The sequence below is a fragment of the Amia ocellicauda genome, chromosome 14 (genome assembly GCF_036373705.1).
Source record: "Amia ocellicauda isolate fAmiCal2 chromosome 14, fAmiCal2.hap1, whole genome shotgun sequence".
NCBI classification, from domain to species: domain Eukaryota; kingdom Metazoa; phylum Chordata; class Actinopteri; order Amiiformes; family Amiidae; genus Amia; species Amia ocellicauda.
The window spans coordinates 18818507-18833091 of record NC_089863.1 but is presented as its reverse complement, the minus strand read 5'-3'; the positions used below and the strand labels follow the sequence as shown (position 1 = coordinate 18833091).

Sequence of the window (14585 nt, the reverse complement as noted above, 5' to 3'; positions counted from 1 at the left end):
GGAACTTAAAAAATACACCAGTAGCTGAGCTGACTAAGAAAAAATAAATTATGGTCTCAGTGATTCTGAACAGTTAAAGATTTTAAAACCAGGTGAGGAAAAGAGGGAGGGAAAGGAGAGAGAGAGGAGCAGGGAAAGATGGAAAGGGAGGAAGAGAGGGAAAGGGGAGAGAGAGGGAGATGTAATGAGAGGGATGGAGAGGGAAAGAATGGAGGGAATGAGAGTGGGAAGGAGGGAAAGAGGGACAGGGAGGGAAAGAAAAAGAAACTGAAAGAGAGGGGTAGCGAGAGGGAGGGAAAGAAAGAAAAAGGCATAGAGAGGGAGGGAAAGAAAGGGAAAGAGGGAAAGGGAGCGAGAGAGAATGAGGGAAAGAAAGAAAGGGAGAGGGTGAAGGGGGGAAAGAAAAAGGGAGGGGAGGGAGATGTATAAAGGACCTGTGCTCTCACTGCTGACTTCACTGGCTCTTTATTAGGGGAGTGCTGGGTGGGGGGTGTCTCTGTGATAAGGGTCAGTATTGCAGTCCCATCATGGCTGCAGTTCAGTCCTCCAGGCCCGGGGAGGCGCTGCTCTCTGGGGCCTCCGGCTCACAGACCTGCACCAGCGCAGAGCCCTGCCCAGAGAGGGAGCGGGAGAGAGGCTGAGAGAGAGGGTGGGGTTATTACAGTAATGGACACTGACTGACTGGACACTGCAGTTCACGGAGACTTAATAAAGTTCACAGACCAATAAAGTATGATGACTCTCCTCCTTTCCATCTGCCCTCTCAAATAAATCACGCAGTTCACAGTTCAGTCACTCTTCCTCTTTTCCTCTCCCCCTTTAGTTCCATCTCTGACTCTATCCTTCTGTCATCTCTGTGTACCTCTGCTTCTGTCTGTCTCACTCACTCTTACGATTTGGACTTGACTCCCGGTGAGCAGTGGGGACAACTGTCTCCCAGATGCCGATTGCCGTGGGGACCTGCGGTGGTTGGTGAGGTAATGGTTTCCGCCCAGCCGGGACTCCTGCCTGCGCACCGCCTCCAGCTGCGGGTGGCATGATGTCACTTCCTCAATGACTGAGCCCTGCACGGACGGAGGGAGAGATTGTCTGTCATTGCCACTGTCTCTATTGCAATGGACGATGCAATACACACACAGATCCAGACATCACCAAATTCAGAGAGACAGACGGACGGACTCACCGGGTTGCTCTGGGAAACTCCCGGGCCAATGATTGCTACTAGAGGAGGGTTCCTGCAAAAGAAACCAAAACAGTACTTTGCCATGTACAGGGGTTAGAAACAGTGGTCAATCATACATGTCTGTCTCCCTGTCTCTCTCTTTCTCTTTTCTTTCCTGAAAGATCACAGGCAGCAAACTTCCAGAGATGATTATACTTCTCTCTCTCTTTCCCTGTACTCACAGTCCTGGGTTGCTGGGGTCAATGTCCCTAATCTGCGCTCCTATAAATACAGTAAATGGATAAAGAGAGGGATTAATACGGCACAGAGACGCACTGACTGGACATTACAGTACAGGGACACTGCACTAAGAGGGGGAGGTGGAGTGAGCAGTGCTTCCCAGCTGAGGGCAGTGTTGCCACACTCATCCCTGCCCGATCCCGTCTTGGTGAAGGTTCGATGCCTACTGTGGTGTTGTGTACACTGTTTTGTAGAATATGGTACAGGGTGTTTGTGCTGACCTGCGGTGGCACTCCGGTATATGAGCAGCGTGTCCAGCAGCGACTCCAGCTGCAGCTGAGCCTCCTGACAGCGAAACAGACTCTGAGAGCACTGTAGCAATGTGCCCTGCAACACAAACACACACAAACGCTACACCACCGCTCACCGCACAACACCGCACTGAGACTCTGTGGCAGTGGCACCGACCTGGGCATCAGTCAGGGCCCGGCTGGCAGCGAGAGAGAGCTCCCCGATTTCCATCACCAGCTGCTCTGTAACCCTGTCCCTCTCCTGCTCTTCCAGCACACTGTCGCTGTCCCCCTGGCCTGGGTCTCCCTGTCTCTCCATGTCCTGCTGAAGAACAGAGACAAATACACTGGCACTGTCCCTCTGTCTGAACGTAGCAAAGCATACAAATTAATAAAACGCCAGGCACTACAATCCTCCATTTGTGGTATTTAGGGGGAAGGGGTCAACCTCACAGAACAGCCAGCACCTCTGGAAGCAGAGCTGCAAATATAACGTCTTAGTAATATGCCTGTTTGTTTTTTTATGAAATGGCTGTTTTTTTCCGAAGTCAGAGGTGGCAACTGTAAGCATAGTAAACTAAAATAATCTGTTACATATCACGTTTATTATTTAATGCAAAATCTGGATCACTGGATTATATTTCTTATATCTATTAATGTCCTTGCTTATGCTTATAATATGATTTGTCAGTATTAAACCATATAAGTCGCCTAGGATAAATCAGTGTGCTAAAATATGTCATAATTATAATAATCATTTAATTGATAAACAGCCATCATTCACCTTACCGTTATAGTTCGGGAGCTGAAAGTCTTCTCCGGGACCTCCTCTTGTTCCTCAATTGATTAGTACAAGTAAATACGACTTAATAAATCACCACCTGCACGCCGGGCGCTATAAACTGCGAAAATATGTTTGTTTTTAACACGGGTATGGAAACCGCTCGGACGTTCCGAAACGCGGCGAAACTGACGCCGTTCGGCCTCCGTTAACAGCGGAAAAAGTCACGTAATGAACAAGAGCGAGTTTTACTGTCTTTTATATAACTGTGGTAGATATGCAGTAGAATAGTGCTGTTCCAATAGGGGGCTGTAGTAATGGTGCAGTAGAATAGTGCTGTTCCAATAGGGGGCTGTAGTAACAGTGCAGTAGAATAGCGCTGTTCCAATAGGGGGCTGTAGTAACGGTGCAGTAGAATAGCGCTGTTCCAATAGGGGGCCGTAGTAACGGTGCAGTAGAATAGTGCTGTTCCAATAGGGGGCTGTAGTAACGGTGCAGTAGAATAGCGCTGTTCCAATAGGGGGCTGTAGTAACGGTGCAGTAGAATAGCGCTGTTCCAATAGGGGGCCGTAGTAACGGTGCAGTAGAACAGCGCTGTTCCAATAGGGGGCCGTAGTAACGGTGCAGTAGAATAGTGCTGTTCCAATAGGGCGCCGTAGTAACGGTGCAGTAGAACAGCGCTGTTCCAATAGGGGGCCGTAGTAACGGTGCAGTAGAACAGCGCTGTTCCAATAGGGGGCCGTAGTAACGGTGCAGTAGAACAGCGCTGTTCCAATAGGGCGCCGTAGTAACGGTGCAGTAGAACAGCGCTGTTCCAATAGGGGGCCGTAGTAACGGTGCAGTAGAATAGCGCTGTTCCAATAGGGGGCCGTAGTAACGGTGCAGTAGAATAGCGCTGTTCCAATAGGGGGCCGTAGTAACGGTGCAGTAGAATAGCGCTGTTCCAATAGGGGGCCGTAGTAACGGTGCAGTAGAATAGCGCTGTTCCAATAGGGGGCTGTAGTAACGGTGCAGTAGAATAGCGCTGTTCCAATAGGGGGCTGTAGTAACGGTGCAGTAGAATAGCGCTGTTCCAATAGGGGGCTGTAGTAACAGTGCAGTAGAATAGTGCTGTTCCAATAGGGGGCTGTAGTAACAGTGCAGTAGAATAGCGCTGTTCCAATAGGGGGCTGTAGTAACGGTGCAGTAGAATAGTGCTGTTCCAATAGGGGGCTGCAGTAACGGTGCAGTACAATAGTGCTGTTCCAATAGGGGTCTGTAGTAACGGTGCAGTAGAATAGCGCTGTTCCAATAGGGGGCCGTAGTAACGGTGCAGTAGAATAGCGCTGTTCCAATAGGGGGCCGTAGTAACGGTGCAGTAGAATAGCGCTGTTCCAATAGGGGGCCGTAGTAACGGTGCAGTAGAATAGCGCTGTTCCAATAGGGGGCTGTAGTAACAGTGCAGTAGAATAGCGCTGTTCCAATAGGGGGCCGTAGTAACGGTGCAGTAGAATAGCGCTGTTCCAATAGGGGGCCGTAGTAACGGTGCAGTAGAATAGCGCTGTTCCAATAGGGGGCCGTAGTAACGGTGCAGTAGAACAGCGCTGTTCCAATAGGGGGCCGTAGTAACGGTGCAGTAGAACAGCGCTGTTCCAATAGGGGGCCGTAGTAACGGTGCAGTAGAACAGCGCTGTTCCAATAGGGGGCTGTAGTAACGGTGCAGTAGAACAGCGCTGTTCCAATAGGGGGCTGTAGTAACGGTGCAGTAGAATAGAATAGTGTTTTTACGATGTACTGTTACAATAGCTTCTGTTTAAAAGCAAATGTCCACAGTCCCTATTCTAACAGGAGTAGGACTAGCTCATGTACAATACTGAACAAACATAAAAACTCAACATGTTAAGCACTGGTCCCATGTTTCATGAGCTGAAATGAAAGATCTCATAATTGTACCATACACACAAAAAGCACAAATCTCTGTTAGTGAACATTTCTCCTTTGCCAAGATAATCCATCCAACTGACAGGTGTGGCATCAAGAAGCTGATTAAACCACATGATTTCATTACACATCTTGTACTGGTACAATAAAAGTGTGTGATGGGCTGCTGACTGCAGGTATGTTCACATCAGCTTTGCCAAATAATGTAATGTTTATTTGTCTACCAACGCCTCCAACGTCACTTTAGAGAATTTGGCAGTATGTTCAACTGGCCTCACAACCACAGAACACGTGTCACCACGCCAGCCCAGGGCCTACACATCTGGCTCCTTCACCTGCGGGATCATCTGAGACCAGCCACCCGGACAGCTGATGTAACTGTGGGTTTGCACAGCCAAAGAATTTCTGCACAAACTGTCAGAAAGCGTCTCCTATGCAACTCATTGTCCTCACCAGGGTCTGGACCTGACGCAGCTCTGGTGGACATTCCTGCAGTCAGCAGGCCAAGTGCACACTCCCTCAATAAAATCATTAAAACTGTTTAATGTTGTACTTATATGTTTGTATTGTTACTATAGCCCTATTATGACATCACTATTCTACTGTACTTTTCCTGTTACCCTCTATTGTAACAAGAGAACGGGTAGCTGGAAGTATATCTTTGTACAACATTACCTGTATTATGAGTGAAGTACACAACACTTTCTAACACTATGGGAGGAATAGAACTGGAAGAAGTATCGCATGAGAAAGACCTAGGAGTCTATGTGGACTCCTCACTCTCCTCATCCAAACAGTGTGGGGAAGCAATAAAAAAGGCAAACAGGATGTTAGGGTATATTATCAAAAGTGTAGAATTGAGAACAAGGGCAGTGATGTTCAGACTGTACAATGCACTAGTTAGAGCTCATCTGGATACTGTGTACAGTTCTGGGCTCCACACTTCAAGAAAGATATCGCTGCTCTAGAGGCAGTTCAGAGGAGAGCAACCAGACTTATTCCAGGTCTGAAGGGAATGTCCTACTGAGAGACTGAGGAACTGAACCTTTACACCCTGGAACAGAGGAGACTACGTGGGGACTTGATCCAAGTCTTCAAAATCATGAAAGGCATCGACCACATCAAACCAGAGGAGCTTTTCCAGATCAGCAGGGACACACGGACCCGGGGACACAAATGGAAATTGGGCTTCAAGGCATTCGAGACAGAAAACAGGAGACACTTCTTCACACAGAGAGGCGTCACAATCTGAACAAACTCCCCAGCGATGTGGCTGAAGCTGAAAGTTTGGGAACATTTAAAAATAGACTGGATAGGATCCTTGGATCACTCAGTTATTAATGGACACCAAACAAGCACGATGGGTCGAATAGCCTTATGTTTTCATATACACCTGGACAGAGGGGACGACCTTCTCAAAATGGTGACTATCCTACGCCACTGCTGTTCCAGCGGCCGCCTTCTGCCCTCCCCGGAAACACACGCTCGCTGGTCCTGACCTTTACTTCCGGTTTCCGGTCGGCTCCCGCCCGCGCCGCCATCTTGAATTTCTGAACAAAAAAAAAAAAAAAAAAAAAAAAAAAAACGGGGGGAGAGAAAGAGAGAGGGGGAGAGGGGGAGAGGGAGAGAAAGAGAACTAGAAATATAGAAGCGGATGTTAAAGAAAAAAAACATGAAGGAAGCGAGGCAGCAGGGGAGAGACACCGCGCCCGAGACCGACAACACGGCGACGGTGTGAGAGAGAGAGAGAGAGAGAGAGAGAGAGAGAGAGAAGCCGAATTAACACCAACGAATTACGGAAGAGAAAGAGAGAGAGAGAAAAACAGAGCGACGGAGTGGGGGATATGTGAAGAGAAAGCGAGGCTCTCTTAAGTCTAAAATGGACCGTACCGACTGAGAGCGGCGAGAGAGAGAGAGAGAGAGAGACACCGAGGAGGAGAGCGGGGGAGAGGGAGAGAGATTGCAGGCGAGCGAGCTGGGGAGGAAAACTAAACCGCGGTGAGTCTGCCGAATGACGGCGTCTTTACAGGCACGGTGGGCGATATTTCATTGTTGGGCTTGTCATGTAGTGGATCGGGGTGCTTTATAGAATTACCCATCCGCTAGACGACGCTTTATACGTTTTTTTATTACATTTTTTTTATTATTAATATTCAATCATATGTGCTTTTAGATGCATGGAATGTTGACGAATAATCGAACGTGAATCGTTTTACGGGCGTTCGAATTCGACCATCTCTCCCACCCCCCCTCTCTCTCACTAAGCTGTCCTATTTATTGGGACCGGGGGGGGGGAGCTAACGCCTCTTATTGTATGTGTTGTGTTTGTATGTATCTGTATGTACACACACGCACACAAACACACCCGAGCCGGAGCCTCGCCTGGTATTTTAATGAGATTCCGTGTGTTGTCCAGTCTGGGGGAGGGTGTGTGTTGGGGGGGGTCGTCTTATTTCCCGTTAATTCCGTTCGGTAAGCGCGATCGACGCTGACAGCTGGTAGATCGAGAGCCCGCCGTCGTTGGCAATTAATATCTTTTCAATCCTAATTTGCATGGTTGATGATATAATTCTTCTTATGCTGCCATTGATCATGTAAACCGGCTTTGCATAGACATCCTATGTATAATGCATATAATTCTGTTTCTTCTCAAGCACCACAATTGGAAGTTGATTATTAGTATTATTAGTATTATTAATGATTTGCATTATTGGGCAGTGGAGTGGTTGGCGGATGGTTGTGATTCTGACGGCGTACCGTCACTTAACGGCGCTTCTTTGAGTACTTCCCCTTCCTCTTTAATATCTGTCATACTCCGTCTATGTAGCTCCCAGTACACACCGGTACTCACACCATTACACACACTGGCTACCACCCCCCAGCCCGGCCTGGGACTTAAGATGATCTGTCTGTGTCTCTCTTTCTCCCTCTCTCGCTCCCCCCCCTCCATCTGCCTGCCTGATTTTCTCAGCCTCTATCTGTTCTATCTGTTGATTTCTGTGCTTGAGATGCCCCCCCTCTCTCTTTCTCCCTATTCTATGTCAGTTAATTATATGTCCAGCACTCCGTCCATCTACAGTGTCTGTACACCTTATGTGCTGTGTGGAAGTGTTGAGTGCGGGTGTGCAGTGTGACTCCATGTTGTTGTGGAGGGGGCTGTGTGGATGTTCTGTAATCTGGCAGCTGCGGCCCCCTCAATGTACTGTATATATAATGAGGACACGTTGCGTTCCCTCCTTCTCTCCAACTTCCAGTCAGAAAAGTGCAACTTTGTGACTGGAGCGCTCCCTGTCTGTCAGTGGATCAGTCGCTGTCTGTCTGTTAGTGCATTCGTCTCTGTCTGTCTGTCTCTGACACACACAAAGAGACAGATCCAGTCTCTTTCACACTCCCTCTGTGTCTATCGGTGCGTCCGTCCCTCTCCCTCTTTGTCTGGCGCTGCGTCTGTCCCTCTTCCTCTGTGTCTGGCGGTGTGTCCGTCCTTCTCCCTCTGTCTGGGTGTCTGGCGGTGTGTCCGTCCCTCTCCCTCTGTGCCTGGGTGTCTGTTGGTGCGTCCGTCCCTCTCCCTCTGTGCCTGGGTGTCTGGCGGTGTGTCCGTTCCTCTGTGTCTGGGTGTCTGCGGGGCGTCCATCCCTCTGTGTCTGGGTGTCTGTCAGTGCATGTGTCCCTCTCCCTCTGTGTCAGGCAGTGTGCTTGTCAGGCCTCTCTGTGGTTGAGTGTGTGGGTCTATGTTTAAGTCTCTCTTATGAGTTTCACCTCTGTCTGGCTGTGCGTTTCTGCAGATCTGCTTCCTTGTTTACCAAGCTGTCCGCTGTCTGTCGCTGTCTCACTGTGAGTCAGTGTGTCTGGCTCTCATAACATCTCTGTGTCAGTTTTTCTCAGGCTGTTACGCTGTCTCTCTCTCTCTCTGCCTGTCTCTCTCTCTCTCTCTATCAATACTGCTTTACCTCTGTACCTGACAGTCACTGTAGTTGTTGATTAGCGTCTCAGTCTCTGTGTCTAGTCTGTCTGACTCTCTCGGTTAATCGGTCTTCCATGCTTTGTCAAAAGATCTCTCTCTTCCTCAGTCTCTGTTTCTTACTCTCTCTCTCTCCCCTCCCCCCAGTTTCTCTCTTTCTCTCTGCCTGGGATGGTCTTTTTCTCTGCCTACTTGTCCTCTGCTGATCTACCTATACATTTGTCTGTCTATACATCATGTCATTTGTCTGAAGGAGTTTGTCTCGCTGTCTTTGTCAATATAAGTCTCTCTCTTGTATTTCTCTCCCTGTATCAGTACATCTAACTGGGTCAGTATCATCTATCTTTGTCAATATATACACACACACACACACACACTCATCTTTGAGTGTGTAAGTCTTGTGAAGATCACTAGCTTTATGCATATGCAGTTTCCTGTCTCCTTGTCTGTGTGACACTCACTGCGTTTCCATGGCCACTAATATTTCACTAGAAATCACAGCACCGAACATCCTGAATGTATATCCCACCATGTAAGTGGCATTTTAGGAATGTGAATTGGGATAATTCAGCTCTCAATATTAGGAATATTGAGGGTGGGATAGTCCAATCTTTCCCGCTTGCCGTGTCAACGCCGAACATGGGGAGTTCTGACGCGCATTGTTGGAGCATACAGGATATATATTCCAACAACTTCAATTCCGAATGCCTCAAATTTCCAAATGCTTGGGCCATGTGAGCCTACTGCCTGAGAGCTGAGGAGACGCTGAGAAAAAAAGGACAAGTAGATGGCAGGGAAGAGTGAGGAGAGAGAGACATCATTCTTCATTTTGGGCCTGTCAGTTGTGGGGTGCCTAGTTGTTGTTGACCGTTGTTGTGCTGTGGGATTCCTTACTGCTGTGCGATTCAGGGCACCTGAGAAGTTGCTGTTGGTGCAGGGTGCTCAAGCGGTGGCACGCTGGGGTGAACCTGAGAGACCGGCTCCGCAGGCCCGCGTGTTCAGACAGCTCTGGAGTTCTGGTGTTTGTGCCGTCGGCGCTTTCCACAGAAACGCATGGGAGACATTGAAGGGAGGCCCATCCAGCCCCTGCCCCAGTCAAGGACTTGTCTGTGTCAGTCAGGCAGGTGTGTGCCCAGATATGAGAGTGGCAAAACCCCAAAATATCTCAAATTCCAAAATGGAGTGCTGCCTAGGCTCCCATTGGTGTCCAGGGACAAGACTCGGCAGACCTTTTGCTATTTCGTGGGTGTATCCATCACTACACTCATACAAGATCAACTGTGAACAATGTAAAATATCATCACCCTCCAACTACCAAATGTACTGGAATAAAATACATCCTGCCCTCTTCATGAAAATAATATAATTCCATGAGCCAGTTTAAATTGTATTTTAGATTACAGAGGAAATGATAAAGCCCAAAAAAAGGACACAGGCATTGGAAATGCACTTTAAGGACATTAGGAGTATGGATAGTAATAGTGCTTTAATAGTGGGATAGTTTTTATACAACAAACAAACCAGACATCAACAAAACTCTACACAAAGAAAGAGGCACACTTGGATTCCATTAATTTAACATTTGATCTAGGCTTAGACCTCATTCAGAATGATGACAAACTATAGTTACTGTACCCATAGCGAGGTACACCTGGAGTGTAACTGATCGATTGTCTGAACTAGACCTACCTTGTGCTCCATAGTGTAGCCACTTGCTTCTCCTCTTGTAGATTCATTGACCAGGCTTTCAGATTTATTTCTTTATGAAGTCCCCAATTTCAACATGAGTTGCCTCGCCTCCCCCGTTTGACCAGCGGAATTTATTTTTCATGACTATTTATTTTATTGTGAGGATGCACAAGCGTTGGTGATTGACACCAACAAACCACCTGACAGAAGAGATCTATATTGCCATACCTGATTGGTCCATAGTACAATGTAACTTTATGACAAATTGTGTCCTCAGTGCTGTTCCAATAGGGGGCCATAGTAACAGTGCAGTAGAATAGTTCCATTCCAATAGGGGGCTGTAGTAACGGTGTAGTAGAATAGCGCTGTTCCAATAGGGGGCTGTAGTAACGGTGCAGTAGAATAGTGCTGTTCCAATAGGGGGCTGTAGTAACAGTGCAGTAGAATAGTGCTGTTACAATAGGGGGCTGTAGTAACAGTGCAGTACAATAGTGCTGTTCCAATAGGGGGCTGTAGTAACAGTGCAGTCAATTACAATCCAGTTACTCCACTGCCATGCTTCATATGCTATGAGCACAGTTACCTCTCCAGGTTGCAGCTGCTCTCTATCCATCCCCACACACCCTGTAGTTGTCCACACCACTCTGTGTCTTGTCTGCTGGTTCAGTGCAGCTATAAGGCATCACTGGCCCTGAACACAACACCACTGTCAATGGAGTCCAGAGTGATAGAATTAAAAACTCCTGGAATTGTGATATGAGAGAGAGGGAATGAGAGAGATGGAGGGGCGAGATGGGAAGAGTGAGTGCTGGGCTGAGCTTTAGTGTTGGAGCCAGCACTGTGTGGACTATAGTATAGTATAGGGGTCCAGACTGGAGTCGGCAGCCTGAATCAAATTACAAATGTACAAATGACAGTACTTAACTAGCATGTGGTGAAGTTTCTCCGCTTTCCACTCCCACTCAGGGCAGCCACCTCATACCCAGAGAGATGCTGACACAGTGGCGGTGTGGAGATGCCAGCCGGTTATCTGGTTAGGGTTCATCAGTGCTAGGGAACCAGCTTCACGTGACCGGTCTGATGAAATTGTCTAATTAAGTTTTGTCTTAAATATTAGGAATGTTTTAAAATGCAAATTTGAACAATACAGTAACTGTTTCCAATTCTAAACCCCCTTCCCCCCCCCTCTGCTGCTGCCCGAGTGGGTCAGATCACCACTTATCTATCATTCATTTTTGTGCGAATTGTAAATGGTGTAATAAAAAAAACTACTGGGGGTGCACATGTAGCTGAATGAGCTGTAGGGACAAATGTAGTGGTCTTTCGTTTAGTGATGTTTTTATAAAATCCCAAAAATGACCTAACATTTATTGTGTCTAGGATAGATATATGACTTGTCTAGTAACAGTTGCATTAGACTGCAAAGGATCCGCCAGCATCGACAGTACAGATAACTTATTTACCTGAAGCTCTGGGGAGAACTTGTGAGCACAGCCTCTCCACAGTGTGGTGTCAGAGAGGATAGCGAGGTCTTCATAAATTGTTTCCCAAATTGTACTCAAAACATTAATTCATTTTACTGTTGCATTTTGATGTTATTACCATTTCTCCACCCAGGTCCCTTTTGGGTGCTACCCTAATAACAAGCAACCATGTTCGTTATCATGTAGAACGCTGGTCTCGATCTAGAACATCTAGACAAGGATCCATTTCCCCATCTCTAAGAATACTTCACACCTCAAGTCTAGGAGGCAGGGGCCCCATTGGTCTTGTTTGCATTTTTCATAATCGGGGACATTGTTCACGAATGCTAATCTACATGAAGTGATCAGATAAAGTACTTTCTTAAACATGTAAATCCATAACCAACTACTTCTTTTGTTGTACCAAATAGTCCTAGACAAAAGAGGTTCACCCAACCCATTTATACTCTTTCTGCACCAGATCATTCCCAACCCCCATGAACACGTTTTCTACAGATTCTGACACAGAATACCCCACTTGTATCACAGAATACCTCAAATATGTGTAGATAATGTAACTCCATTTTCCTTACCGAGGTGTCACTACAGTAATGGATTGTGTTTATGGTCTTGGGCTTATGGCTTCTGGATTCGGACTGGTCCCCGTGTGTCTGGTGTTTGTGACTTTCATTAGCTGCATGTTCGGAGAGTGACCTGTTTCGTGTGTATATGTGACTCGATGAGGAGAAGGTTTTGTGTATGGTTTTTGTAGGTCTGTCTAATTTTTTTTAGTCTACACTGTCTACAATCGGTTTTTGCACCGTACCCTGGCGGCCAGACCCCTCACTCCACAGTGCTACGATGTTGAGGGAGGCAGACATTTTCCGTTGAGGTTGAATGAGGTTTCGTAATGACAGTCTTTCTCTGTATGACTGATTGGCACCTGTCAGGAGGGCATGTCTGTACAGGGCATATTGTGAGTATTGGGAGCATGAGAAGTTGGCTATATATCCCGAACATTCTGTGTACGTGTGTGGGAAATTCTCCGTAATCGCGTGGTAATGAGAGGAACAAAAAGCAGGACTGCACGATCTCAATCTGTCTGCAAGTACGTGTTACATCGGTGTAATTTGCGTGTAAATAAATCTAGATTACTTGTACCGCTTCAATTTGTCTCTTCCTTAATGCTGGTAAAACCATGAGTGACCTTTCTGACAGAGGCTCAGAGAGAGGGAGACTGAGAGGTCAGAGGAGGAAAGACAAAGAGGAAGGCATAGAGGGGAGAGGAATCTAGTGAGAGGTGGAGGGAGTCACTCCAGCTGGAACATTTGAGCTAGTGGCTGTGCTGCCTCAGGTCAGACTGGTCTGGCAGTATTTACAACCGGCCAATCCTGAGCCTTTTTGTCAATGTGGGCTTGCTGTATGTTTTTTTGAGAGGGGCTACGTCGCTGTACCAGCTTTGCCATTAAAGTGTCATTTAAACTGTTGTGGCTGAACCTCGTCACGCCCTGAACACAAGTGTTTATTTTCCCTGTCTTCCTGCTGTGATTCTCACAGGAGTCAGCGCTGTTCAAAGCACCACTCATTCTGTGTGTCTGTACTGTATTAACCCTTCTCTTTTTCAGTTTAGTGTCCATTCATTCAATCAGTGTGTGCTGTATTAACCCCTCTCCCTCTTCCTCAGGCCCTGGCCATGCCGTCGAGCTCTCGGGCGGGCAGCCTGAAGGACCCGGAGGTGGCTGAGCTGTTCTACAGAGATGACCCAGAGAAACTGTTCGCTGACCTCCGGGAGATCGGCCATGGCAGCTTCGGGGCCGTCTACTTCGTACGTACTGTCCGGGGGTGGAGAGGGTTGTGCTATATTGTAATTTAATGGAACATACTGTAGTATACTGTAATATGGGTGTGGTTAATGTTGTCCGTGGGGGGTATATTTCCCAGTCCTACCAGCCACACTGGTTTCTGCTTGTTTATTACTAAGATTTATGGCTCCTCAATAAAACATGCGCTCCAGCTGAACGCCAGGTCAGATCTCGATGGGTAACGTCATACTGGAACAACAGAACAGGAACAAGAATGTGGACAAGTTGCACAGGGGTGTCTGAGCCTCCAGAAAAGAGGAAACGAGTGGCTGAGGTGCAGCAAATGCAAAGGGCCCGGAAATGCAATGAGAAGTCGAAAGTGGGTGATGGCTGGAAGTATCGGAATGGCGCGTTTGTGACGCTGCAGATGAAAGGGTATTGTGCTCTTGCAAGCCCTGGAGAAAACCTGTAAAATGCATCTCCAATTGGAAATTCAAAAAAATACAGGAAATATATTGGAATATATAGTTTTAAATGTATGGAATCTGCCGAGCCTGGACACCTGACCCTAATTTTGTCCCCCTCTCCTCCTTGTCCAGTCCTGCTTCGGTTTTGGTTTGCCTGAGTGCTGTTGGATTTTAACTATCAATTGATTTGTCACCTAAAACCAGACATTGGGCCGGTAAATGGCGCAAACGAGGGTGGCGCACCTTCACATTTCAAGATAAGGGACACGATTACATTCCCTTCCTAGGCTACAGCCACACAGTCAACGATAGTGTGTGCTAAAATAAAACTGTAAAGTATAGAAATGCAGAAACATTCCCCGCAATGTAGACGGGGCATCTCTGTATGTGTGTGAAATACAGAGGAAGTTGTGATTGTGTTACTGGAACACAGCTGCCCCGTTATCTCTGCTACATTTTCAGAATGATCTAGTACAAAACAATGTAAATATTTAGTCGTTCAAATTCAAAGCTATAGATTAAACATCCCCTTGTGTGGTGTACTGTAAGATTTTAATTAGATTAAAGTTGTTTGGTGAACCCAATAGTTCCTCCTTTTTTGTTTTGTGAACTTGGATACTGAAAAGTTCTCCTGCACCAGCCAAAGCGTCCGGTTCACCGAAAAGTACATTTCAGGCCCTGTAACACTGTCGTACTGTAGTGTAACTGTCTCTGGGGAGCTGGGCTCACGACTGCAGAGAAGCGGGAGTGCCAGGAAGGGGGGACAGGAAATGGGGAGAGGATAGGGGAAGAAGGAAGAGAAAGGAGAGAGAA

The 14585-nt window shown here is 47.2% G+C and overlaps 2 protein-coding genes across 7 annotated transcripts in view; one reads left to right on the top strand and one right to left on the bottom strand.

The window, feature by feature from the left end:
* Positions 1-446: 446 nt before the first annotated feature.
* On the bottom strand, positions 447-2635 carry LOC136767929 (uncharacterized). Of its 5 annotated transcripts, none has more exons than XM_066722011.1 (7): positions 2482-2635; positions 1871-2017; positions 1684-1789; positions 1405-1444; positions 1184-1235; positions 888-1064; positions 447-637 (listed from the first exon to the last, which is right to left on the bottom strand). In XM_066722011.1, exons 2-7 carry the CDS (start codon positions 2009-2011, stop codon positions 539-541), a joined length of 615 nt encoding a protein of 204 aa, XP_066578108.1. In that variant the 5' UTR covers positions 2012-2017; positions 2482-2635; the 3' UTR covers positions 447-538. The 5 variants fall into 5 exon arrangements, with proteins under 5 accessions (XP_066578108.1, XP_066578110.1, XP_066578112.1 ...); XM_066722013.1 differs by having other exon boundaries at positions 894-1064; XM_066722015.1 differs by having other exon boundaries at positions 447-610; positions 894-1064.
* A 3288-nt stretch (positions 2636-5923) lies between these two features.
* taok2a (TAO kinase 2a) overlaps positions 5924-14585 on the top strand; it is a 28447-nt gene continuing 19785 nt past the window's right edge. The window contains exons 1-2 of one of the 2 annotated variants that reach the window (XM_066721677.1): positions 5924-6391; positions 13188-13328. In XM_066721677.1, the coding sequence (XP_066577774.1) occupies positions 13197-13328 (132 nt within the window). In that variant the 5' untranslated portion in view covers positions 5924-6391; positions 13188-13196. The remainder of the gene's footprint in view (positions 6392-13187; positions 13329-14585) is intronic. The other variant, XM_066721678.1, reaches the window with a different exon arrangement.